This window comes from Panulirus ornatus, chromosome 17 (genome assembly GCF_036320965.1).
Source record: "Panulirus ornatus isolate Po-2019 chromosome 17, ASM3632096v1, whole genome shotgun sequence".
Lineage (NCBI taxonomy): Eukaryota > Metazoa > Arthropoda > Malacostraca > Decapoda > Palinuridae > Panulirus > Panulirus ornatus.
This window is the reverse complement of record NC_092240.1, coordinates 48,806,515-48,834,112: the sequence shown is the minus strand read 5'-3', so window position 1 is coordinate 48,834,112 and position 27,598 is coordinate 48,806,515. Positions and strand designations below refer to the sequence as shown.

General features: G+C 39.2%; 1 protein-coding gene across 1 annotated transcript; it reads left to right on the top strand.

Annotated features, from left to right (window-relative positions):
• LOC139754440 (zinc finger protein 711-like) lies at positions 1-27,129 on the top strand. Its single transcript, XM_071671716.1, has 3 exons — positions 1-1,029; positions 9,036-9,117; positions 26,338-27,129. The coding sequence occupies exons 1-3, from the start codon at positions 809-811 to the stop codon at positions 26,665-26,667; spliced, it is 633 nt and encodes a 210-aa protein (XP_071527817.1). The 5' UTR covers positions 1-808; the 3' UTR covers positions 26,668-27,129.
• Positions 27,130-27,598: the final 469 nt, after the last annotated feature.

The window sequence follows — 27,598 nt, the reverse complement described above, 5'->3', positions numbered from 1 at the left end:
TCTTTATTACCATCTATTAGTTTTTTATTCTTCATTAGGTAAGGAGATCAAACCTGAGAAGCATATTCTAGTGTTACCCTTATGTAGGATATGAAGAGCTTCCTGAATATTTCCTTAGGCATGATTTTGAATATAATTCTATCTACTGGTCTCCATAAACCATCTGTTCAGGTGGGAGTCTGGCAGCAAAGTAAGGACAATATTGACTCTTAAGGATCTCTCACACACCGAGTTACGATGCTGCTTTCTTTGTGCATGATGATATTCATATCAAGGCCTCTTTTCACTTTGATTCATCCCTGTTACTCTTGTCAGCTTTCATCAACTTTGGAGCCTGCCTATGTCCCCTCGTAAGTTCATGTGCATAAAGAATATTTGTGAATACTGTCTCCTTGTGTTATGGGAAGGAAGTTTTACACTTGTGTTGCCCCATCTCCTTACCTTGTATATGTGTATCCCACATCAGTTAATGTGTGTAATTACTATTTGTGATTGGTAGTTGTGTGTTACATGGATAGAGTTTCACACTCGTGTTACCCGATCTCTTAACCTTGTATATATGTATCATGTCTTTATTCCTATGTATGCACACACACACACACACACACACACACACACACACACACACACACACACCCTAATGAATGCCAGGTACCCAGGTGTGTTTGTGTGTGTGTATGTGTGTATAGTACCTTTACCGTATGTGGAATACATGTGTACTCTGAGACTTCCCTCTCCCTCACTTTAGTATTAACTCCCACAGGGCCTTCTTCGCCTGTCTTCACTGTCAAGTGGAACACTCAACCCAATGAGCCAGGTGTCATCCATGGGTTCTAGTGAGGGGGGCCACATCTGCAGTGTCTGTGGGAAGAGGTTTAATCGCCCTTCCCTCCTGACAAGGCACATGAGAATTCATACCGGGGAGAGACCCTTCCCATGCCCTTATTGCAACCACCGAGCCAACCAGAAGTTCAACCTTGTCATGCATATCAGAAGCAATCATGGCTTTGTTGTTTCTCAAGCATCTCTGTAGACCACAACAGAAAATGATCATATGAGTTCATCGTGTTACAAGTGAATTAAAAGATGACACATTTTATACAGGAAATTTTGACTGTCTGGTTTGGTTGAAGAACAGAGGATTTTTTTTTCAAAGTTAGAATTCAGTCTTACTTTTGAGAAAAAAAAAATTGGGTAATAATTCAAGATGTGCTAGAAACTACTTTAAATTTTCAATATATATATATATATATATATATATATATATATATATATATATATATATATGTATATTATTTTCATACTATTCGCCATTTCCTGCATTAGTGAGGTAGCGTTAAGAACAGAGGACTGAGCCTTTGAGGGAAATCATCTCTTGGCCCCTTTCTCTGATCCTTCTTTTGGAAATTTAGAAACAAGAGGGGAGGATTTCCAGCCCTTCGCTTCCTCCCCTTTTAGTCGCCTTCTACGACACGTAGGGAATACATGGGAAGTATTCTTTCTCCCCTATCCCTAGGGATAATGTATATGTATATTATATAGTTATTTATTTTTATTATACTTTGTCGCTGTCTCCTGCATTAGCGAGGTAGCGCAAGGAAACAGACGAAAGAATGGCCCAACCCACCCACATACACATGTACATACATACATGCCCACACACACACACACACACACATATTCACACCTATACATTTCAACATATACATACATATACATACACAGACACATACATATATACACATGTACATTCTCATACTTGCTGCCTTCATCTATTCCCATCACCACCCTGCCACACATGAAATGGCACCCCCCCTTCCCCCATGAACTCGTGCGAAGTAGCGCTAGGAAAAGACAACAAAGGCCACATTCGTTTACACTCCGTCTCTAGCTGTCATGTGTAATATATATTTTCACACTTCTCTCTTCACCAGACAACTCTCCTTGACTCTCATATCACACACCACCCCAACCCAAACACCCTACATCTGCCACTCTATCATCAAACACATTCAACAGTCCTTCAAAATACTCACTTCACCATCACCTGTTATCACGTCCTCCCTTGCTCCCTTCACTGATGTTCCCATTTGTTCTCTTGTCTTTTGCATATTGTTTGCCTCCTTCTAAAACATCTTTTTATTCTCCTTAAAGTTTAATGAGACTCTCTCACCCCAACTCTCATTTGCCCTCTTTTTCAATCCTTGCACCTTCCTTTTGACCTCCTACTGCTTTCTCTTATTCATCTCCCAGTCATTTGCACTCCTTTCTTTTTAAGTACTGTCCAAATGCCTCTCTTTTTTTTCACTAACAGCTTTACTTCTTCCCACCACTCACTAACCTTTATTATCTGCCCACGCCCCACCTTTCTCATGCCGTTTACATCTCTTGTATATGCTGTCATTGCTTACATAAATGCATACCATTCCTCACTCACTCCATTCCATTGACAGCATGTCGACCCCAGTATACCACATTGTTCCAGTTCACTTTATCCCATGCATGCCTTTCACCTTCTTGCATGTCCAGGCCTGATAGCTGAAAAATCTTTTTCTCAATCCTTCCATCTCCAGTTTGGTCTTACCATGCTTCTTGTTCCCTTCACTTCTTAGGGTGTGAATTTGAATGGAGAAAACTTGAAGGAAGTGAATTGCTTTAAATACCTGAGAGTGGTCATATCAGTGAATGGAAAAATCAAAGCAGAAATGAGTCATAGGGTGGGTGAGGGGGTGAAGTTTCTGTAAGTGCTGAAGAATGTGTGGAAAGAGAGATTATTATTTTGGAGGGCAAGAATGGGTATGTTCAAAGGTAATGTACTCTCAACAGTATTATATGGATGCGAGGCATGGGCTACAGATAAGGCTATGTGGAGGAGGGTGGATGTGTTGAAAATGAAATGTTTGAGGACAATGTGTGGTGTGAGGTGTTTTGATTAAGTAATAAAAGGGTAAGAGAGATGTGTGGTAATAAAAAAAAATATTGAGAGAGCTGAAGAGTATGTGCTGAAATGGTTTCAATGATACATGTTCCTTTAATTATATAGATTTATTTGCAATACTTATATGAAATGTATATACATATTCTTTATTGCCTGGCCAGCACAAAAAAGATGTACTGTCCTTCATGACATTTTGATGATTAATGAACAGTTGAGGTGAAAAAATATTGGCAAAGGATGTGGATACATTCTCTGAGTTGTCATTTGTTTTGTGACTCACTACATTATTTTCCTGCCCCAGACTGTATATAGCACACTTTTAATCAACTGCCAGAGGTGTTCCATGCTCTACGCTGCACATTCTGTTCATGAAGATAATCCATATTGAGTTCCTTTTATCTGCTGTTCTACAGATACTTTTCAAATACATCTTTTCCTTTTTATCCTGGTCTCTTCATTGTTTTCACTTCACTTTAATACCTATCATGTCCTAGCACCCCTGCATTGTTCTGATTCATAAGTTTTTTAATATACTTTTTACATTATCCTTTTACCTTCCCAGTCTCTCCATTCTTCCTTATCGATGAGAATAGAGAAAAGGAAGAAACAAATATGCCTGATATATGAATGAATTACGTTAGTTCTTTGGCTGTCCTGCTATATCTTATTCATTGGCAGATTTTTTTTTTTAGGTATACTCACTTGCCTTTTCTGCCTGTGTGAGATAGCATAAAGAGCGAAAACAAGGACATTTTTCACATCTTGGCACGTGACTTATTGTATTATCATCTATCGTGGTGCAGATAGACTTTTTATTATACACATATTTATACATTATTATTTTTGTTTTTATTATTATCATTATTATTGTTATTATTATTTATTATTGTTATTATTAGTTGGTTTTGTTAGTTGTTGGTATGATTATCATCATCATTACCATTTTCAGAATATTTTATTAATATTATTATTATTATTATTATTATTATTATTATTATTATTATTATTATTTATCCCTGGGGATTGGGGAGAAAGAATACTTCCCACGTATTCCCTGCGTGTCGTAGAAGGCAACTAAAAGGGAAGGGAGCGGGGGGCTGGAAATCCTACCCTCTCTTTTTTTTTTTTTTTTTTTTTTTTTTTAATTTTCCAAAAGAAGGGACAGAGAAGGGGGCCAGGTGAGGATATTCCCTCAAAGGTCCAGTCCTCTGTTCTTAACGCTACCTCGCTAACATGGGAGATGGCGAATAGTATGAAAGAAAGAAAGATTACTATTATTATTATTATTATTATTACTATTATTATTGTACCTGATTGCCATTTCTTGTGTCAGTGAGGTAGCGCTAGGGGACTGATGAAGAAAGGCCCATCCACTAACATACACCCACACACACAGACACACACACACACACACACACACACACACACACACACACACACACATGGAAAGAATGAGTGAGGAAAGATTGACAAAGAGGATATATGTGTCAGAGGAGGAGGGAACAAGGAGAAGTGGGAGACCAAATTGGAGGAGGAAGGATGGAGTAAAAACGATTCCAAGTGATTGGGGCCTGAACATACAGGAGGGTGAAAGGCGTGCAAATAATAGAGAGAATTGGAACGATGTGGTAAACTGGGGTTGACATGCTGTCAGTGGATTGAACCAGGGTATGTGAAGTGCCTGGTGTAAGCCATGGAATGTTTAGTGGGGCCTAGATGTGGAATGGGAGCTGTGGTTTCAGTGTTTGTGAGAAATACTAAGAAAAACTAATGGATTTGTATGTAGCATTTATGATCTGGAGAAGGCATATGATAGAGTTGATAGAGATTCTCTGTGGAAGGTATCAAGAGTATATGGTGTGGAAGATAAGTTGCTAGAAGCAATGAAAAGTTTTTATTGAGGATGTAAGGCATGTGTACGAGTAGGAAGAGAGGAAAGTGATTGGTTCCCAATGAATGTTGGTTTGTGGCTGGGGTGTGTTATGTCTCCATGGTGTTTAATTTGTTTATGGATGGGGTTGTAAGGGAGGTAAATGCAGGTGTTTTGGAGAGAGGGGCAAGTATGCAGTCTGTCATGGATGAAAAAGCTTGGGAAGTGAGTCAGTTGTTGTTTGCTGATGTTACAGCACTGGTGGCTGATATGGGTGAGAAGCTGCAGAAGCTGGTGACTGAGTTTGGTAAAGTGTGTGGAAGAAGAAAGCTGAGAGTAAATGTGAATAAGAGCAAGGTTTTTAGGTACAGTAGGGTTGAGGGACAAGTAGATTGGGAGGTAAGTTTGAATGGAGAAAAACTGGAGGAATTGAAGTGTTTTAGATATCTGGGAGTAGGTTTGGCAGCGGATGAAACCATCGAAACAGAAGTGAGTCACAGGGTGGGGGATGGGGCGAAGGTTCTGGGAGTGTTGAAGAATGTATGGAAGGCGAGAATGTTATATTGGAGAGCAAAAATGGGTATGTTTGAAAGAATAGTGGTTCCAACAATGTTATATGGTTGCAAGGCATGGGCTATAGATAGGGTTTTGCAGAGGAGGGTGGATGTGTTGGAAATGAGATGTTTGAGGACATGTGCTGTGAGGTGGTTTGATCAAGTAAGTAGTGAAAGGGTAAGAGAGATGTGTGTTAATAAAAAGAGTGTTGTTGAGAGAGCAGAAGAGGGTGTATTGGAATGGTTTGGTCACATGGAGAGAATGAGTGAGGAAAGATTGACAAAGAGGGTATATGTGTCAGAGGTGGAGGGAACGAGGAGAAGTGGGAGACCAAATTGGAGGTGGAAGGATGGAGTGAAAAAGATTTTGAGCAATCAGGGCCTGAACATACAGGAGGGTAAAAAGCGTGCAAGGAATAGAGTGAATTGGAATGATGTGGTATACAGGGGTCAACATGCTGTCAGCGGATTGAACCAGGGCATGTGAAGCATCTGGGGTAAAAAATGAAAAGTTCTGTGGGGCCTGGATATGGAAAGGGAGCTGTGGTTTCTGTGCAATACATGACAGCTATAGACTGCATGTGAACGAATGTGGCCTTTGTTGTCTTTTCCTAGCGCTACATCATGCACGCGTGGAGGGAAGGGGGTGCCATTTCATGTGTGGCGGGGTGGCAATGGGAATGGATGAAGGCAGCAAGTATGAATATGTACATGTGTATATATGTATATGTCTGTGTATGTATATGTATGTGTACATTGAAATGTATAGGTATGTATATGTGTGCGTGTGGGCGTTTATATATATACCAATGTATGTGGGTGGGTTAGGCCAGTCTTTCGTGTTTCCTTGGGCTACCTCGCTAATGCAGGAGACAGTGACAAAGTATAATAATAATAATATAATATTTATTCATATATATACATACATGGAAGCTGATGCAGTTTGACAAGATCCAAGCAGCAGAGCTGAAAGTTCTTTACCTCATTCTGGTATTAACAAGAAGAGATAAGAGCCAAAATATGCAGATAAAGAGAAAGCTAAGAATCATGCCTATAATACCAGAAAAAGAGAGATATCAATTGCAAAGACACTTGAAGAAGATAGCATTATGTAGACATTTTGAATAGATATCTGATTGTGCCTTAAAGAGAAGAAGACTACATAATAGACAAAGAGAGCAAAAGAACATGATCCAGAATGAGTGCATAACTGCATGAAGATTGTATTGATTGGAAAAAGTTCAAAAAGCAAACTACAGTAGTCTACTTGGATTATTATTATTATTTATTTTTTAGTATTATGCTTTGTCGCTGTCTCCCGTGTTAGTGAGGTAGCACAAGGAAACAAATGAAAGAATGGCCCAACCCACCCACATACACATGTATATACATGCATGTCCACACACGCACATATACATACCTATACATTTCAACATATACATATATATACATACACAGACATATACATATATACACATGTACATAATTCATACTGTCTGTCTTTATTCATTCCTATCGCCACCCCACCACACATGAAATGACAACCCACCCCCCCGCATGCACATGAGGTAGTGGTAGGAAAAGACAACAAAGGCCACATTTGCTCACACTCAGTCTCTAGATGTCATGTATAATGCACCGAAACCACAGCTTCCTTTCCACATCCAGGCCCCACAAAACTTTCCATGGTTTACCCCAGATGCTTCACATGCCCTGGTTCAATCCACTGACAGCACATCGACCCCGGTATACCACATCATTCCAGTTCAGTCTATTCCTTGCCTGCCTTTCACCCTCTTGCATGTTCAGGCCCCGATCACTCAAAATCATTTTCACTCCATCTTTCCACCTCCAATTTGGTCTCCCACTTCTCCTCGTTCCCTCCACCTCTGACACATATATCCTCTTGGTCAACCTTTCCTCACTCATTCTCTCCATGTGACCAAACCATTTCAAAACACCCTCTTCTGCTCTCTCAACAACACTCTTTTTATTACCACACATCTCTCTTACCCTTTCATTACTAACTTGATCAAACCACCTCACACCACATATTGTCCTCATACATTTCATTTCCAACACATCCATCCTCCTCCACACAACTCTATCCACAGCCCACGCCCTGCAACCATATAACATTGTTGGAACCACTATTCCACTTCCATTTTTGCTTTCCGAGATAATGTTCTTGCCTTCCACACATTTTTCAACGCTCCCAGAACTTTCGCCCCGTCCCCCACCCTGTGACTCACTTCCACTTCCATGGTTCCACATGCTGCCAAATCCACTCCCAGATATCTAAAACACTTCACTTCCTCCAGTTTTTCTCCATTCAAACGTACCTCCCAATAAGTTTACTTGTGTCTCAGCCCTACTGTACCTCATAACCTTGCTCTTATTCACATTTACTCTCGGCTTCCTTCTTTCACACACTTTACCAAACTCAGTCCACAGCTTCTGCAGTTTCTCACCCAAATCAGCCACCAGCGCTGTATCATCAGCGAACAACAACTGACTCACTTCCCAAGCTTTTTCATCCATAACAGACTGCATACTTGCCCCTCTCTCCAAAGCTCTTGCATTCACCTCCCTAACAACCCCATCCATGAACAAATTAAACTGCCATGGAGACATCACACACCCCTGCCGCAAACCGATATTCACTGGGAACCAATCACTTTCCTCTCTTCCTACTAGTACACATGCCTTACATCCTCAATAAAAACTTTTCACTGCTTCTAGCAACTTGCTTCCCACACCATATATTCTTGATACCTTCCACAGAGCATCTCTATCAACTCTGTCATATGCCTTCTCCAGATCCATAAATGGTACATACAAATACATTTGCTTTTCAAAGTATTTCTCACATACATTCTTCAAAGCAAATACCTGATCCGCACATCCTCTACCACTTGTGAAAGCACACTGCTCTTCCCCATTCTGATGCTCTGCACATGTCTTCACCCTCTCAATCAATACCCTCCCATATAATTTACCAGGAATACTCAACAAACTTATACCTCTGCAATTAGAGCACTCACCTTTATCCTCTTTACCTTTGTACAATGGCACTATGCAAGCATTCCGCCAATCCTCAGGCACCTCACCATGAGTCATACATACATTGAATATCCTTACCAACCAGTCAACAACAGTCACCCCCTTTTTTGATAAATTTGATAAATTATTATTATTATAAAGAAAAATTATTATTATTATTATTATTATTATTATCATTATTATTATTATTATTATTATTATTTATTATTATCATTATTATTATCATTATTATCATTATTATTATTTTTATAATTATTATTATTATTATTTATTTTTACTTTTATTATTATTATTGTTATAGATATTATCATCATTAGTATCAATATTGTTATTCCTGGGTATGAGGGTGAAAGGAAGTTACCTATCCATCTCTTGTGTGTCTTAAAAGATGAATGAGAGGGATTAAAGTGGGGAGGCTGGAAGTCTTGTAATGTTACTTTCCAAAAGTAGGAACAGAGTGAGAAGATGAGAGGAATGTTTTCTCTTGGGATCTCATCTGTTCTTATTGCTGACCAGTTAAGACAGAAAATAACAAACAAGTGAAAGGGGAAGAATTTTATTATTAGTCGTAGAAGTACTAGTAGCAGAAGAAGAATCATTATAATTACAGCATTATGATCAACCCCAGAAAATGGACTGTAGTTGGACAAGGGCCCATGCCAGGGTTGGAACTAACAAATCTTGCAACAAAAGTATTATTACTATTAATCGTATACTGTCAGCAACTAATATGGTTGGGAAATTCTCTTCAGAATAGATATACTGAAGGAGGAACTTGTTGAAATTGCTCTTTTTTCTAATGTTTATATGTATAAATTGATGAACAAATTCATGTATTTTCTTGCCAGTGAAATTTTACAGGAAAAGGCTAATGAAAGATGACCAGTACCCATCAGTATGATTTACTGAGAATTTCTGTTCAGGGGACATATTCATGTATTGTATTATGAAGAGTGTAAGGATAAATAAAGTCAGATTTACGAACAAAGACTCATTTACGATTACCCTCATCCCTTGGAGAAAAGGTATCAGATTAGATCTGTGTTTTTAGCTTTTTTTGAGTAATGGCTTTTCACAGCTTAGTACTTTTTAACAAGCCTGCGCTACCATGTAGTGCATGTAGTACTTTTGTGTGAGTGAACCTGGAAGTCTTTGCATAGGTGTTGGCTATATGCATAAACATGAAAGTGAACACATGAATAGTATCTGTGTGGAGAGAATGCTGCATCAAGTTACTAAGATGACTCAGGCTGAGAAACAAATCCCATGAGAGCCAATTAAATGACCTGAATCTATTTAGCTTGTAAAAGAAGGTTAAGAGGTGATCAAACACAAGTATTCAAAATTATCAAAGGCTCTGATAATAGTAACCTATCCAGATACTTAAGACTTGATTCGCTTTATTTCTCTTGTAGTAATAGATTCAAACTCATGGGCAAATTTTTTTAACAGGATTATCAACATGTGGAATGACTTGCCGATTAGATCGAGTAAAAGCACTATTATAGATATGTGTATGAAAAGACATGATGAATATTTTGCTTCAGGGCAAGGACTAACATTATTTGCTTCTGTCACATAGACAATTTTCAGATTATTCTCTTTGAATTATCTGAATGCTATCTAACTTTTACCAGATGAATCTGTAAATTTCTGATATTTTCCACCTCTATAAACAGCTTTGAAAGGAACTAGTGGTCTGTTACTGTTTAAATTCCTTTGTATTGTTGTTTGTAACAGCATTCTATTGATGACAAATTTAATCATACATTTGCTCATGTATATCTTGCACAACAAGAGTGCCTGTGGAGAGTCTTTCTTGTATAACACATAAATGGACGAGAATTTCTTTCAGTCTTTATTCTAAATCATATGCAGATTTATGTTTTTATGTCAGTATCTAAGTAAGAGATTTGCTTGTTAAGGAAAATATTGAAAAATAAATCTAATAAAACTACTTAACCATGTCTAATACTTTTTTTCTTCATACTGTCCACATATTCCCCTTATGTTATAGAAGGTGACTAAGAGGGGTGGGAGTGGGGCTGCTGAAAATCCTCCCTTTCAGTATCATTTTGCAAAAGGAAAGAGCCAAATGGGGATCTTTTTTCCTCTAAGACTCAGTCATTTTTTCTGGACACAATCTTGCATATGTGAGAAATAGCAAGCAAGTATGAAAGAAGAAGAAAAGATATATATATATATATGTATTTACTCGATGGCCTCTTTCTGAGAAAGTCTTGGTACGCAGGATCTCTTTTCAGAGGCTTCTGCAGCCCAAGGCAACAGGGTTTCTGAAAGCTTCAAAACTCTACTACAGTCAGTAGCAGTTGAACGAATGGACTCCTTTGGGGGGTAGATAAATTTATCAACAAACTGTACTCTGATGATACAACTTTGCAGGAGTAACGAAAATCAGGTGGAGTCTTGTTTTAGTTTGGGAAATTGTGTGAGGGAGAAAGTTGAAAGTAAATGTGAATAAGAGCAAAGTTATTCGACTCAGCAGGGTTGAGGAATAAGTTAGTTGGGATGTTAGTTTGAATGGAGAAAAATTGGAGGAAGTGAAGTGTTTTAGATATCTGGGAGTGGATCTGTCAGTGGATGGAACCATGGAAGCGGAAGTAAGTCATAGAGTGGGGGGAGGGGGTGAAGATTCTGGGAGTGATGGACAATGTGTGGAAAGAGAGAACATTATCTTGGAGAGCAAAAATGGGTATGTTTGAAGAAATAGTGGTTCCAACGATAATATATAGTTGGGAGGCATGGACTAGAGATTGGGTTGTACAGAGGAGAGTGTATGTGTTGGTAATGAAATGTTTGAAGACAATATGTAGTTTGAGGTGCTTTGATTGAGTGAAGGGTAAGAGAGATGTGTGGTAATAAAAATGAGTGTGGTTGAGAGAGCAAAAGAGGGTGTGTTGAAAAGGTTTGGACATATGGAGAAAATGAGTGATGAAAGGCTGACAAATTGGACATATGTCAGAGATGGAGAGAACAAGAAGTGTGAGATCAAATTGGAGGTGGAAGGATGAAGTGAAAAAGATTTTGAGCAATTGAGGCCTGAACATGCAGGAGGGTGAGATTTATGCAAGGAAGAGAGTAAATCAGAACAGTGTGGTATACCAGGGTAGATGTGCTGTCATTGGAGTGAACCAGGGCATGTGAAATGTCTAGGGTAAACAATGGAAAAGTTATGGGGCTGTGGTTACGGTTCATTGTACATGACAGCTAAAGCTTGAGTGTGAATGAATGTGGCCTTTTTTGTCTCTTTTCCTGGTGTTACCTTGCTGATGCAGGGGGTAGCAATACCTGAACATCCATGAGTGTGAAAGATCTGTATGAGGTAAGAGTGTGAGGTAAGGGGTGATGTGCTGTTAATGGACTGAACCAGGGTATGTGAGGCAGCTGGGGTAAATCATGGAAAAGTCTGTTGGGGTCTGGTTGTGTATTGTGGGCTGTGGGTTTGGTGCATTGCACATGATAGCTAGGTATTGGATGTGAGCAAATGCAGCTTTTCTTCATCTGTTCCTGGTGCTACCTCACTAATGTGGGAAATGGTGGACAAGCATGAATATATGTGTGGTGTTACTGGACTGCCTGCTTAATTTTACACTTCAAGTGAAAAGTTACTGTTGCTGAGGCTATATCATTAACAGTACAGTCTTGTTAAAGAACTTCGTACTCCAAAGGAACCTACACTTAACTAATACTGGAAGTAGTGCAGGCTTGTGTTACAGGAGCCTTTAGAAATATCAAGGTTAATGCCAGAACTCTTTTATAGAAATTGCTCCTGGGTAATTATGAGTAGAAGTAATTATATAGATGCTACTGAGATTCACCTGCTTTGAGGTTACACCATGAATGAAATTCACCTGTGGTTAGGCTGTATCGCTGGGAGTAGTCATGGCAAAGAATTTCTAGCTCCAAAGGAGTTTATATTTTCCTACAGCTAGAAGTGCAGTTTTGGGTTGCAGAAGTCTAAGGAAAAAGATTTAGGGTAACACAAGGAATCTTACATAGAAATTGGTCCTGGAGTAATTATGAATGAATAAATGAATATTATATATATATATATATTATATATATATAATATATATATATATATTTTTTTTTTTTTTTTTTCATACTATTCGCCATTTCCCGCGATAGCGAGGTAGCGTTAAGAACAGAGGACTGGACCTTTGAGGGAATATCCTCACCTGGCCCTCTTCTCTGTTCCTTCTTTTGGAAAAAATATATATATATATATATATATATATATATATATATATATATATATATATATCCCAGCATTTCATGTGTGGCGGGGTGGTGATGGCAATGAATAAAGGCAGCAAGTATGAATTATGTTCATGTATATGTCTGGGTATGTATATATATGTATATGTTGAAATGTATAGGTATGTATATGTGCGTGTGTGGACGTGTATGTATATACATGTGTATGTGGGTGGGTTGGGCCATTCTTTCGTCTGTTTCCTTGCGCTACCTCGCTGACGCGGGAGACAGCGATAAAGTATGATAAATAAATAATATATATATATATATATATATATATATATTTTCTTTTCTTTCAAACTATTCGCCATTTCCCGCGTTAGCAAGGCAGCGTTAAGAACAGAGGACTGGGCCTCTGAGGGAATATCCTTACCTGGCCCCCTTCTCTGTTACTTCTTTTGGAAAATTAAAAAAAACAAAACAAGAGGGGAGGATTTCCAGCCCCCCCGCTCCCTCCCCTTTTAGTCGCCTTCTACGACACGCAGGGAATACGTGGGAAGTATTCTTTCTCCCCTATCCCCTATCTATCTTATCTATATCTCTTTGACACCTGTTCCCTTCTGGAACGGGATGATATATATATATATATATTTTTTTTTTTTTTTTTTTTTTCATACTATTCGCCATTTCCCGCATTAGCGAGGTAGCGTTAAGAACAGAGGACTGGGCCTTTGAGGGAATATCCTCATATGGCCCCCTTCTCTGTTCCTTCTTTTGGAAAATTTAAAAAAAAAATGAGAGGGGAGGATTTCCAGCCCCCCGCTCCCTTCCCTTTTAGTCGCCTTCTACGACATGCAGGGAATACGTGGGAAGTATTCTTTCTCCCCTATATATATTTATCTATTTATTCACTTTGCCCCGTCGCCGTCCCCCTCGCTAGCGAGGTAGTGCAAGGAAACAGACGAAAGAATGGCCCAACCCACCCACATACACATGCATACACACACACGTCCACACACACCAACATATACACACCTATACATCTCAACGCATACACACACATACACACACAGACATATACATATATACCCATGTACATAATTCATACTGTCTGCCTTTATTCATTCCCATCGCCACCCCACCACACATGGAATAACAACATCCTTCCCCCTCATGTGTGTGAGGTAGTGCTAGGAAAAGACAACAAAGGCCCTATTCGTTCACACTCAGTCTCTAGCTGTCATGTAATAATGCACCGAAACCACAGCTCCCTTTCCACATCCAGGCCCCACAGAACTTTCCATGGTTTACCCCAAATGCTTCACATGCCCTGGTTCAATCCATTGACACCATGTCGACCCCAGTATACCACATCGTTCCAATTCACTCTATTCCTTGCACGCCTTTCACCCTCCTGCATGTTCAGGCCCCGATCACTCAAAATCTTTTTCACTCCATCTTTCCCCCTCCAATTTGGTCTCCCACTTCTCCTCGTTCCCTCCATCTTTGACACGTACATCCTCTTTGTTAATCCTCCTTACTCATCCTCACGAGTCCAAATCATTTCAACAAAGACACTTCTGCTCTCTCAACCACTCTTTTTATTACCACACATATCTTTTACCCTTTCATTACTTAGTCAATCAAACCACATATATTTTATTTCATATATATTTGTCATTTCCCATATTAGTGAGGTAGTGTTAAGAACATGAGGATATATTATTATATATAATATATATATATATATATATATATATATATATATATATATATATATATATATATATATGTATATACTGTGGTTTCAGTGCATTATTACATGACAGCTAGAGACTGAGTGTGAACGAATGGGGCCTTTGTTGTCTTTTCCTAGCGCTACCTCACACACATGATGGGGTTGTTATTTCATATGTGGCGGGATGGCGATGGGTATGAATAAAGGCAGACAGTATGAATTATGTACATGTGTATATATGTATATGTCTGTGTGCGTATATATATGTATACGTTGAGATGTATAGGTATGTATATTGTGTGTGTGGACATGTATGTATATACGTGTGTATGTGGGTGGGTTCGGCCATTCTTTCATCTGTTTCCTTGCACTACCTCGCTAATGCGGGAGACATTTATTCATTCATAATTACTCCAGGACCAATTTCTATGTAAGATTCCTGGTAATTACTGTACATATGTTACAGGAAGAGAGTTTTACTCTCATGTTGCCCTGTTTATTAACCGTGTGTAAATGTATCATGTCTTTACTTCTGTGTGTGTGTGTGTGTGTGATTACCTATTTGCACAGTACAGAGAGTTCTATACTCGTGAGGCCCCATCTCTTGAACTTTCTTTACCTATGCTGAGATTTTGCAAAAAAGCAAGGCTGAAAGATTGTGCTAACTGTTGGAGGATTTAGAGTTAAGGATAAGAAATTGTGAGTTGCATGTCAAGTATTATGTGTAAGATGGAAAGACCTTTGTCACTGTAGACTGAATGCCAGCAACCCACATATATGTGAGGCATGAAGAAAAGATAACAACGTATACCAGTGAGGGGGAAGTTGACAGCCATTGAAGTGCTGGTTCACTGTGCTGCGTCACAAACACTCCTGATACTCATATGGTGGTATCTCCCTTCTCGGTGTTGCTTGCATCCTACTACCTATGTGTATGTGTGTGGATGTCTGTGTATCTCTCCACTGTATGGAACATATGTATACTCCGAGTCTTCCCTCTCCCTCACTCCAGTGTTAATTCCCACAGGGCCTTCATCTGTCTTCATCATCAGGCGGAACACTCAACCCAGTGAACCAGGTGTCATCCAGGGTTTCTAGTGAGGGGGACCACATCTGCAATGTCTGTGGGAAGAGGTTTAACTTCCCTTCCCTCCTGGCAAGGCACATGAGAATTCATACTGGGGAGAGACCTTTCCCGTGCCCTTATTGCAACCACCGAGCCAACCAGAAGTCCAACCTTATAATGCATATAAGAAGCAATCATGGCTTTGTTGCCACTCCAGGATCATTGTAGACCACAGAAAATATTCACTCATGTTGATTGTGTTACCTAAAAATTGTAAGATAATGTTCGTTTTATATAGGAAATTTTTACTATTGTATTTTTATGAAGAATTTTGATGATTTTGATTTTGCAAAGTTAGAATTCATTGTCACACATGACAAAAAAAATTGAGTGATCAAAAAAATTCTGAACACTTTAAAACATGCAATATTTGGATATTCTTTTTTTATTCATCTGAGTTAAACATTTTAATGCTTATTGATAAGGATGCTATTTTATTCTTATTTCTTATTCTAGATATATCATTCTTGTTTGAAATATTGATTCAGTATTAAAAACGACTTTAGGCTTGTGGTGATGATAATGATTATGATAATTCAGTTTTAAACTTTACTTTATGCTTACGATGATAATAATGATAGATTATCAGTGCAGGAAGACTGATGATAATAGTAATAAAAACAATTACATTAATTATAATATGATAATTCTTATCATGATGATAAATACATACGACATTAGTGATGATAATGATGATATCTTTGATGGATTATTGTTGTTAGTTTTATCAGAAATGCAATCTAATATTTCAGTTAGGTCATTGAATATAATCTTTACAAAGGAGGTCTGCTCATTTTCATGTTTATAGTCTAAATTAAGTTTCTCTCATTCTTTTATCAGTTGTGGCAAACGTTTCTCCCATAATCCAAGTTTTCCTTTATATCCTGTTCACCACAATGTGCACTCTTCACTTCAATACAGTTCTTTCCACCTCCCAGCATGCCTGCGTACTTTTGATTTGCGAACAGTTGGCAGCAACATTAAGTAGAAGTTGATAGGAACATTAGGCAGAGCACTTGGTAGGAACATTAGGTAGGAGTCTCTGGAAACGCTGCACAATAGTTGCCCTCTGCCAGTGTTTTATATACCTGATACATAGTAGTGGATTATACTATGGAAGTGAAGTGAGTCATAGAGTGGGTGAGGGGTCAGAGATCCCAGGTCCATTGAGAAATGCCTAGATGAAGAACTTATTGTCTGGGAGAGCAAGGATGGGTATGTTTGGTGATATGATGGTCCCAACAACGCTACATGGATTGGGCTCTAAATGCATAAGAATGGAGGAGAGTGAATATCCTAAAAATGGAACATCAGAAAACACTGCGTGGTTTGAGGAGGGTTGATCCTTTTAGGAATAACAGTGGGAGAAAGAGATATCTTGGTGAGTGGAATATGACCGGAAGGTGAACGGGATGAGCTGAATAGGATGAGAGAAAAGGATGAGAGAAAAGACTAACTATGAAGACATATGTGTCTGATATGGGGAGACTAATAGAGGAGGGGGAGGCTTAGGAGTTGAGAGAATAAAAGTTAAAGAGGTTACAAGTTACCTGGGCCAGAAAATACTTTTTTTTTAAAGATCATAGTGAACAACATGGCATGGGCAGAACAGGCCCCAAGCAAAGGTCATCTTGAATGAAAAAGATAGGTAAAAGAAAAAGAAAGTAAAAATTAGGCAAGACCCTGCATGTGTTTGTAGACCGATCTTTAAAGGAAAGATGAGGGAAAGATGAGGGACAGAAGAGTATTCCACAGCTAACCAGTTCAAAGGAAGAACGAAGTGTCATAACAGCCATCCTCGAGTAGCGAGTCTCCTTACAGAAAATGTGAGAAGCAGCAGCCAGATTCATGCTTCAGGTCCAAGCCTTCAGGGCAGGGACCTTTCCATGACCTTCAGCTGCTTCATATGCTCTAGTTCCGACAAAAGACGGCACATTACCCCTATATACCACAGTGCTCCAATTCACTCCATTATGTCCATGCCTTTTATACTCCTGTGTGTTCAGGCCCTAAGCATTCAAAATTTTGTTCACTCCATCCTTCCATCTCCAGTTTGGTATTCCCATTCTCCTTGTCCTCTCCATTTTTGACATATATATCTTATTTGTCAATCTTTCTTCATTCATTTTCCCTATATTATCATCATATTCATTATTGTTACTGTATTCTTCTTCTTCATCTTCTTCTTCTTCTTCTTCTTCTTCTTCTTATTATTATTATTATTATTATTATTATTATTATTTATTTATTTATTTCATTTTGCTTTGTCGCTGTCTCCCGCGTTTGCGAGGTAGCGCAAGGAAACAGACGAAAGAAATGGCCCAACCCACCCCCATACACATGTATATACATACACGTCCACACACGCAAATATACATACCTTCACAGCTTTCCATGGTTTACCCCAGACGCTTCACCAGTCCTGATTCAATCCACTGACAGCACGTCAACCCCGGTATACCACATCGATCCAACTCACTCTATTCCTTGCCCGCCTTTCACCCTCCTGCATGTTCAGGCCCCGATCACACAAAATCTTTTTCACTCCATCTTTCCACCTCCAATTTGGTCTCCCACTTCTCCTCGATCCCTCCACCTCCGACACATATATCCTCTTGGTCAATCTTTCCTCACTCATTCTCTCCATGTGCCCAAACCATTTCAAAACACCCTCTTCTGCTCTCTCAACCACGCTCTTTTTATTTCCACACATCTCTCTTACCCTTACATTACTTACTCGATCAAACCACCTCACACCACACATTGTCGTCAAACATCTCATTTCCAGCACATCCATCCTCCTGCGCACAACTCTATCCATAGCCCACACCTTGCAACCATACAGCATTGTTGGAACCACTATTCCTTCAAACATACCCATTTTTGCTTTCCGAGATAATGTTCTCGACTTCCACACATTCTTCAAGGCTCCCAGGATTTTCGCCCCCTCCCCCACCCTATGATTCACTTCCGCTTCCATGGTTCCATCCGCTGCCAGATCCACTCCCAGGTATCTAAAACACTTTATTTCCTCCAGTTTTTCTCCATTCAAACTTACCTCCCAATTGACGTGACCCTCAACCCTACTGTACCTAATAACCTTGCTCTTATTTACATTTACTCTTAACTTTCTTCTTTCTTACACTTTACCAAACTCAGTCACCAGCTTCTGCAGTTTCTCACATGAATCAGCCACCAGCGCTGTATCATCAGCGAACAACAACTGACTCACTTCCCAAGCTCTCTCATCCACAACAGACTTCATTCTTGCCCCTCTTTCCAAAACTCTTGCATTCACCTCCCTAACAACCCCATCCATAAACAAATTAAACAACCATGGAGACATCACACATCCCTGCCGCAAACCTACATTCACTGAGAACCAATCACTTTCCTCTCTTCCTACACGTACACATGCCTTACATCCTCGATAAAAACTTTTCACTGCTTCTAGCAACTTGCCACCCACACCATATATTATTATTATTATTATTGATATTATGTATCCCTGGGGATAGGGGAGAAAGAATACTTCCCACGTATTCCCTGTGTGTCATAGAAGGCGACTAAAAGGGGAGGGAGCGGGTGGCTAGAAATCCTCCCCTCTCGTTTTTTTGATTTTCCAAAAGAAGGAACAGAGAAGGGGGCCAGGTGAGGATATTCCCTCAAAGGCCCAGTCCTCTGTTCCTAACACTATCTTGCTAATGCAGGAAATGGCGAATAGTATGAAAAAAAAATTGATATTATTATTATTATTTTTTTTTCAAACTATTCGCCATTTCCCGCGTTAGCGTTATTATTATTATTATTATTATTATTATTATTATTATTATTATTATTATTATTATTATCATCATCATTTATATTATTTTCATAGACTAGAAGAGGAAGGTATTTAGGAAGAAGTGCATGGATGTATGAAGGAGGTTTATAGTATATGGAAGACAAGATGTGGGCATTTGAGAAAGGGTAGAGAGTGGTGGGATGAGGAAGTTGCTGTTGAAAGTGAAAAGAGAGATTTATGGGTGCTACTTGCAGCAAAGGAGTGTGGGTGATAGGGAAATGTACCAGAGACAGTGGCAAGAGGTCAAAAGCAAGATGCAAGCATCGGAAAAGAGGGAAAATGAGAGTTAGAGTATGAGAGAATATTGTCAAACTTTAGGAGGACTAAGAAAATGTTTTAGAAGAAGTTAAATGGAGAGAAAACCAAGAGAACATATGGATTCATGAGTGAAGGAAGCAGCTAGAAAAGAGAACAGTTGGAGATGATTGGGTATTTAGAAGGGCTGTTGAACATGTTAAATGTTAGGATGTCAGATGTTAGGCATTTGGGATGGAGAGGTACAAAAAGAGAGAGAGCAAATGTTTGGTAAAAAGAGGGGAAACAGTGAAAGCCATGTGTGTAAGGTGAGGTATGGCAAAATGACTGGAGTATGAGATACTGCAGTAGAATTTCTGAAGAAAGAGGATGACAGTGTTGCTAATTGGTTAGTCAGGATTTTTAGTGTATATATGAACTATGGTTAGGTGCCATATATAAAGAAAAAGGAGTAGTCGTGAATACTTGAATCACAGAGATCTAAATCTGTTGCGAATGACTGGTGATTGAGGTAAGGTGGCATGCACATGACGTTAGACTGGGATGGAGCAATGTGGTTTCAAGAGTGATCGAGGAAATGTGGACCAGATGTTTGCTTTGAAAAGTTTGTGTTGGGAATATTTTCGAGAAAGAGAGGGATTTGCATATGGCATTTATGAATCTTGAAAAGAGTGTGATTGGGCTGACAGAGATGCCTTGTGGGAGGTGCTATGAGTGCTTGATGTTAGAGAATTACTAGATCAGGGGTTAGCAATTCTTTTTTTCTTTGGCTGTATGTAGCCAGGACTTAGGCTGTACGTAGCCAGGACTTTTATATATGCGGAAGGGGAATGATACCAAATAAATGATGTGCATCTGGCAAGCTTAAGAAGGTGACCAAGTGTGATTTGATTATTTGCATTTTGGGTGAACAAGAAATGGAAATAAGTAATAGGGGGTAAGACTTGTGAGAAGTGTAAATGATTCTGAAAAAATTGTACTACAATATTATGATTAATGAATGCTGCTTTTGATTGGCCCCTTATTTATTTTTATTTGGTGTTAAAAAACTTTTTATGTTTTTTTTTTCATCAGTTTCATATTGTGGTAGTTGAGCGTTATCTATCTTGATGTACATTTCTGGTTCTGCATTTCATATCTTAATCCTTTGAAGTAGTTTTTACACTTGTTGGATGGGCATCTACCGGTTACAGCTGATCACCAGTTACACGCTAGTAAAGTGGCTTACTAGGTTGTGGATTCCAAAAGGATGTGGTGAAGATTTTTTGGGCAGAAGTAAGGTGTGTGTGCGTGTGTGCAAGCAGGAAGGGTCTTGGGTGAGAAGTTGTAGTTGAAGGTGGGTCTTTGTCAAAGGTATGCAATGTTGCCATGGCTGTTTAATCTGTTTATGGATGGGGTGGTGAGGGAGGTGAATGCAAGTGTCATAAGGAGAGGGTTAAGTCTATGCTGGTGGAAGGGGAATGAGGTGTGAGGATGAAGACCTGAGAGATGAGTCAGTTGCTTTTAACAGATGACACAGCTCTGGTGGAAAACTCAAAAAAGAGCGTGCATAAGCTGGTGCTTGAGTTTAGGAAAATGAGTGAAAGGAGGAAATTGATAGTTGATATAAATAAAAGGGGTGAGATAGGTTGATTCGAATATGGATCTGAACGGAGAGAATGAAAGGAAGTTGTGTGCTTTGGATACCTTGGAGTCATAGCAGTTGGGAGATAACATGAACCAAAGAGTGGGTGATGAGGCAAGGGCTCTGGGTACGTTGAAGAACATGTGAAAGGTAAAGTTCCTCTCTCAGGGATTGGATATTTTATTTCCCAACAGTTGTATATGAATGTGAAGCTTGGGTCATAAATACAATGGATTTGGAAAAAGGTGGACGTGTTGGAAAAAAATGCTTCAGGACAATATGCGGTGTGAGGAAGGATGATCAGATAAGGACTGACAATGTAAGAGAGGTGTGATAGTAGTAGACTGAGATAGCTGAACAGGGTCTGCTGAAATGGGTTCGATGTATGGAGAGGATAAGCAAAGAGAGACTGACTAGTAGGAAGTACTGTATGTGTCAAAAGTGAAGCAAGATGGAAGAAGTGACTAAGAAAGCAATGGAATGAAAGAAGCTTCAAGTTGTCAGGGACTGAAAATGAAGGAGGGTTAGAAGTCTCACGGGATAGAGATATTTGCAGTAATGTGTTACCAGGAGGTGATGTGCTGTCAGTAGGCTGAACTAGGGCATATGAAGTGGTCAGGGGAAGCCGCAGAATGATCAATGAGGCTTGGCTCTGGATAGGATGTTCTGGTTTCTGTGCATTGTGCATGATAGCTGGAGAGTGAATGTGAAAGATGAGGCCATTATTTATCTGTTTGTGATGGTACCACACTAACATGAGAACAGTTGATGTATATGAAAATTTATTGGTGTCATTATTATTATTATTACTTCTGTTATTATTATCATTATCATTACTGTTATTATTATTTATTATTTATTTCTTGTCATTATTATTATTATTATTATGATGATAAAAATTTGAATATAATTATTATTATCGAATATGATTATTATTATCAACCCTAGAGAATGGGCTATGATAGGACAAAGGCCTCAGCCGGGCTTGGAACTAGGAAGCCACACAACAAAATAATTGTTACTGTCAATCTGATATCATCAGCAGCTGATATGACTAGAAAAGTTTCCTTGAACTATGTATGTGGATAAAGGAATTCATATCATTGCTCTTATTACTCTTATCATTATTACTGTCAATCTATAGTTAAATTGTGCATGAAAAGGGATCTTTTTTGCCAATAAATCTTAATGAAAAAGCTAATGAATGACTGCCAATATCATAGATGTTTGTAAATGAATTGTCTTTTGTGTTCGGGAAATTCTTATTCATATATTGTGTTTTGAAATGATTTTGAACTCAATTCACCAATTATGGTGAGGAGTGTTTTAAGGGTGAATAAAAAAGTCAAATATATGAAAAAAGACTGATTTACTTTTACCCTTATTCCCTGTAAGAAAGATATCAGAATTAATCTATGTCTTCCAATTGCTTGTGTTCATAGGGTCATGGTATGGTATTTGTGCACAAAGGAGATAATCACATGATGTGATTGGGAATTGAAATGGGGGCTTTCTTTATAGAGTTTGTCTCAGTGAGTCTCCATATTCTAGTCTTCCTGATGAGCCTTTGCTCCCAGTGATGTGTTCCATTTACTTCTATATGCATAAACCTAGAGGCCTATGCATGGGTGTTAGGCATATGTACAAGTGCTAAGGTGATGGTATGAACTTTGGATTGATGGTCATCACGGCATTCTACTGATGATATATCGAACCATATTCTTGGGCATGTACACATATCTAGTATAACAGGAGAGACTTGTTAGCTTGGGACATCTCGCTTGGCTAAATGTGATATCTAAATGTAATGGAAGTCTTTCATCTGTAGCATATACTCAGATGAAATTTTGCTGATTTTACTGTAAATCATATGCAGTTATAAGTTTTCTTAAGCAAATATTTGAAATGAGAGAACTGTATCTTAAGGAAAGTATTGAACAATAATTGTGACATAACTACGTTCCCAGGTTTAACAGTTAACAGTGTAGATAATCTCCCCAGCTAGGTAGGCAAAAGTACTATAATCACAAATGTTTATCATGATAAAACTATGCACAAAGTATGAGATTTACCGCAAGTAGGGTACAGCACCGTCAAAGATTAGTAATATGATTCTTGATTTAGTGCAGATTTACATGCTGTAACAGGGAATACTTGATGTGCTATCCCTTAAACACCGGGAGTCTTTGCATGATGACCTCGTATGCAACACTAGGAGTCTTCATGTCAATCAATTTTGTAGGTTTTGTTTAAATCATCCTCCAATATTTTGAAATTCTTTGACATCGATATTCCCTCAGTTACTGTAGATGCTTTCATCAAAGAATGCCACTCTCTAAAATCATTTTTGTAGAAATATTTGCCTGTGTGAATTGATGTAAATATGTGAAAATACATGTAAATATGCATAAGCATATACATAGATATATAAACAATCACCTCAATAAGTGACGTTTAGTGTTTTGCATCATGAGTTCACCCCATTTACTGTACCTTTTCCCATCACCCTTTCACCTCCACCTTGCTATCCCTCAGCAGACAATTTACATATCAACTTTAGGACTAATCCACAGCCATAGAAGTTATGATAACTCGCCTATATGTACGTATCTTTTACATTTACATGTAATTCTTTCATTAATAGTAACTAGTGTCATCAATGAATTCTCTCATGGTGCTTACTCCCTCACTGATCCTTCACTAAACACCACCCACATCACCTTAACCAGATGACCTACACATTAACCGTCTCCATGTTCCCTGTCACAATCGTAGTGCAATGTAGGGTGGTACTCTGCATCAGAATTGAGGTGTGGTATTTCCTACCACTTCCCAAAACACTAGGCACTTCCAGTCCATCTATTTGTGTTCATAGTAAATCTACTCATGTCATGTACATAGTAGAGAATGTAAAGTGATATAGAATAAAGACAATAATATACGAAGCTGTGAACTACAGTGTTTGCAAAGATTCTTGTCCACTTCCTCCCATGCATTTTCAAAAGTGCATTTTTCAAAAGTCATGTCACACTTACATGTTGCTTTGTCATCTCTACTTTGGCCTTGAGAGCCAGCTGCAGATATCAGCATGGAATTGACAAGGTTTCTGAAGTATTCTAGATGCATGTTTTGGTTCCATAGGCTCTTGATCTGAATGAAGGGAGGCACTAATAAGGGGTTACAAGAAGGAGCCATTGTATAAAGGCAAAGGGGATAAAGGTGAGAGTTCAAACTACAGAGGCATGAATTTGTTGAGTATGCCTGGAAAATTATATGGAAGGGTATTGATTGAGATGGTAAAAGCATGTACAGAGCATCAGACCAGGGAGGAGCAAGGTGGTTTTAGGAGTGGTAGAGGATGTGTGGATCAGGTGTTTGCTTTGATTGTTATATGTGAGAAATACTTAGAAAAGCAGATGGATTTGTATGTGGCATTTATGGATCTGGAGAAGGCATATGATAGGATTAATCGAGATGCTTTGTGGAAGGTCTTTAGAGTATAATGTGTTGGAGGTAAGCTACTACTGCAGAAACTGAAAAGTTTTTGTCAAGGGTGTAAGGCATATGTATGAGTAGGAAGAGAGGAGAGTGATTAGTTCCCTGTGAATGTTGGTCTGCAGCACTGGTGTGTGCTGTCACCATGATTATTTAATTTGTTTATGGATGGGTGAGGACGATAAATGCAAGAGTTTTGGAGAGTAGGGCGAATATGCAGTCTGTTGAGGATAAGAGGACCTGCAAAATGAGTCAGTTGTTGTTTGCTGATGATAAAGCACTGGTGGCTGATTCAAGTGAGAAACTGCAGAAGTTGGTGACTGAGTTTGGAAAGTGTGTGATAGGAGAAAGTTAAGAGTAAATGTTGAAAAAAGCAAGGTTATTAGGTTCAGCAGGTTGAGGGACAAGTTAGTTGGGATGTAAGTTTGAAAAGAGAAGAATTGGAGAAGTGAAGTGTTTTGGATATTTAGGAGTGGACTTGGCTGCAAATGGAATCATGGAAGCAGAGATAAGTCATAGGGTGGGGAAGGGGGTGAAGGCTCTGGGAGTGATGAAGAATGTGTGGAATAGAGAACATAATTGCAGAGAGCATAAATGGGTATGTTTGAAGGAATAGTAATTCCAACAATATTATATGGTTGTGAGGCATGGGCTATATATAGGGTTGTGCAGAGGAGGGTTGTGTTGGAAATTAAATGTTTGAGGATAATATGTGGTGTGAGTAAGTAATGAAAGAGTGAGAGAGATGCATGGTGATAAAAAGAGTGTGGTTGAGAGAGCAGAAGAGGGTGTGTTGAAGTTGTTTGGATATATGGAGAGAATGAGAGAGGAAAGGTTGACAAAGAGGATATATGTGTCAGAAGTGGAGGGAACAAGGAGAAACAGGAGACCTAATTGGAGGTGGAAGGATGGAGTGAAAAAGATTTTGAGAGTTGGGGCCTGAACATACAGGAGGATGAGAGGCATGCAAGGAATAGAGTGAATTGGAACAATGTGGTATACAGGGTTGACGTGCTTTCAATTGACTGAACCAGGGCATGTGAAGTGTCTTGGATAAACCATGGAAAGGTCTGTGGGGCCTGGATGTGGATAGGGAGCTGTGGTTTCAGTGCATTACACATTACAACCAGAGACTGAGTGTGAATGAATGTGGCCTTTTTGTCTGTTTTCCTGGCTCTACCTTGCTGATGCAGGGGGTGGCAATGCTGTTTCTTTTGGTGCTAATAGGCTACTTACTGCTACACATGCCCTAATGATTAGAACCGTAATGATAATCATAGATAAATCTGATAGCACTTAATGAAATCTTGATGTAATTTCATACCTATGTGGATGGCTATTCAGCAGGTACTTTCTTGCTATCACAGGAAAAAGGAAACAAGATAAGATGATGAATACCTAAGGCAACGAAAGTTCATTTCATAATAAGAAAGGTCAGGAGGCTCAAATGAGCTCCTGCCTCCTGTCCTGTTTTCAGTTCTGTATGATCTTTATGAGACATGAGTTACTATACTGACAGCTTTGCAAACAGAGGCCTAAGGCTGAGGTATACCTTGCCATGTCATATAGTGAGCATCCCAGGAACCTTGCTAACACTTCTTGTCTTCTGCAGGTGCATCAGACACAGGTGCTGCAAGCCTGTGAGTCACAGTATATGTGTCGGGTCTGTGGCAAGAATTTCCCCTTCCCATCTCACATGAGGAGACACTTGCGGACTCACACGGGCGAAAGACCTTATGCCTGTCCAGTATGCCCACAACGTTTCGTCCAGAAAGTCCACCTTAAGAGCCACTTTCTCTCACACCACAGTTCATCAGGTAGAGGGGGAGAGGTGAAGAAAGGCCAAGGAGAAGTAGGTAGAGGAGGATTGGGGGCTGGACTTGCAGGCATAGAAGAAGGAGCAGCCACACCGAGTGAACAAATAATGAACTCTCAGCAATAATGTGATCTTTGTCTATAATGTCAGTAGTCTTGTATGTAATGGTGTTAGTTTGTGTGTTAGGTATAGATAGAGTGGTGAGGAGGCACGGTACATTGTCATAATGTGTGTTGCCTAATGGTAGGGTATAGAGTACTGAGAATGGATGTTTCACGGTAAGGTATAGACTGGCAAGGAGGGACACCTCATGGTAGGGTACAGGGTGATGAGGAACAACACCTCATGGAGGGTACAGAATGTTGAGGAACAACACCTCATGGTATAGCCCAAAGTGGTATGAAAGGATGCCCTCATGGTAGGGCAGTGGACAACCAGAATATGGTCTTTGAAACATAATTTCACAATTTATTTCATGATAGTGGAACTGGCATCTACTTAAGGTTAAGTGTAGTTGGAAAAAAGATGAACTGTTTTTAGACAGCTATTAGAATTTGTAAAGAATTGAAAATGTAATTAAAAATGCAATGATTGTAGTTTTATTTGACCTCCTCCTTTGACCATAAGACTGCTTCTTTCAACAGTCTGTGAGAGTGACTGTTGATGCAGTCAGCCAGACCTGACCAGGCTGTTTGTAACCGTATCCGTGATCAGCTGGACGAGGCTGGAGGTGTGCTTAAGGACAATATCCTTAGCAATGAAGGTCTGAGAACAGGACAGGAGAGTGAAAGTATATGTCAAACATGAAAGAGATGTTACAGAGCCAGTCAGGTGTTACTGGCATTAGAGGTTTGGGGATGAGGGAGCCAGGTGTACATATCAGGAGAGAGGTGCAGGGTCTGGTCTATGCAGCATCCAATGGGTTATTGTATGGAGAAGGTGGCCACTTGGAAGGCGAACAGTTATGTCACAACTGTTCAAGTGATCATCACGCTTGGGACTGGATTCTGGAAATGTCCACTTAGGGTTCGAACAAAGCTTCAGCGAGAGAGAGAGA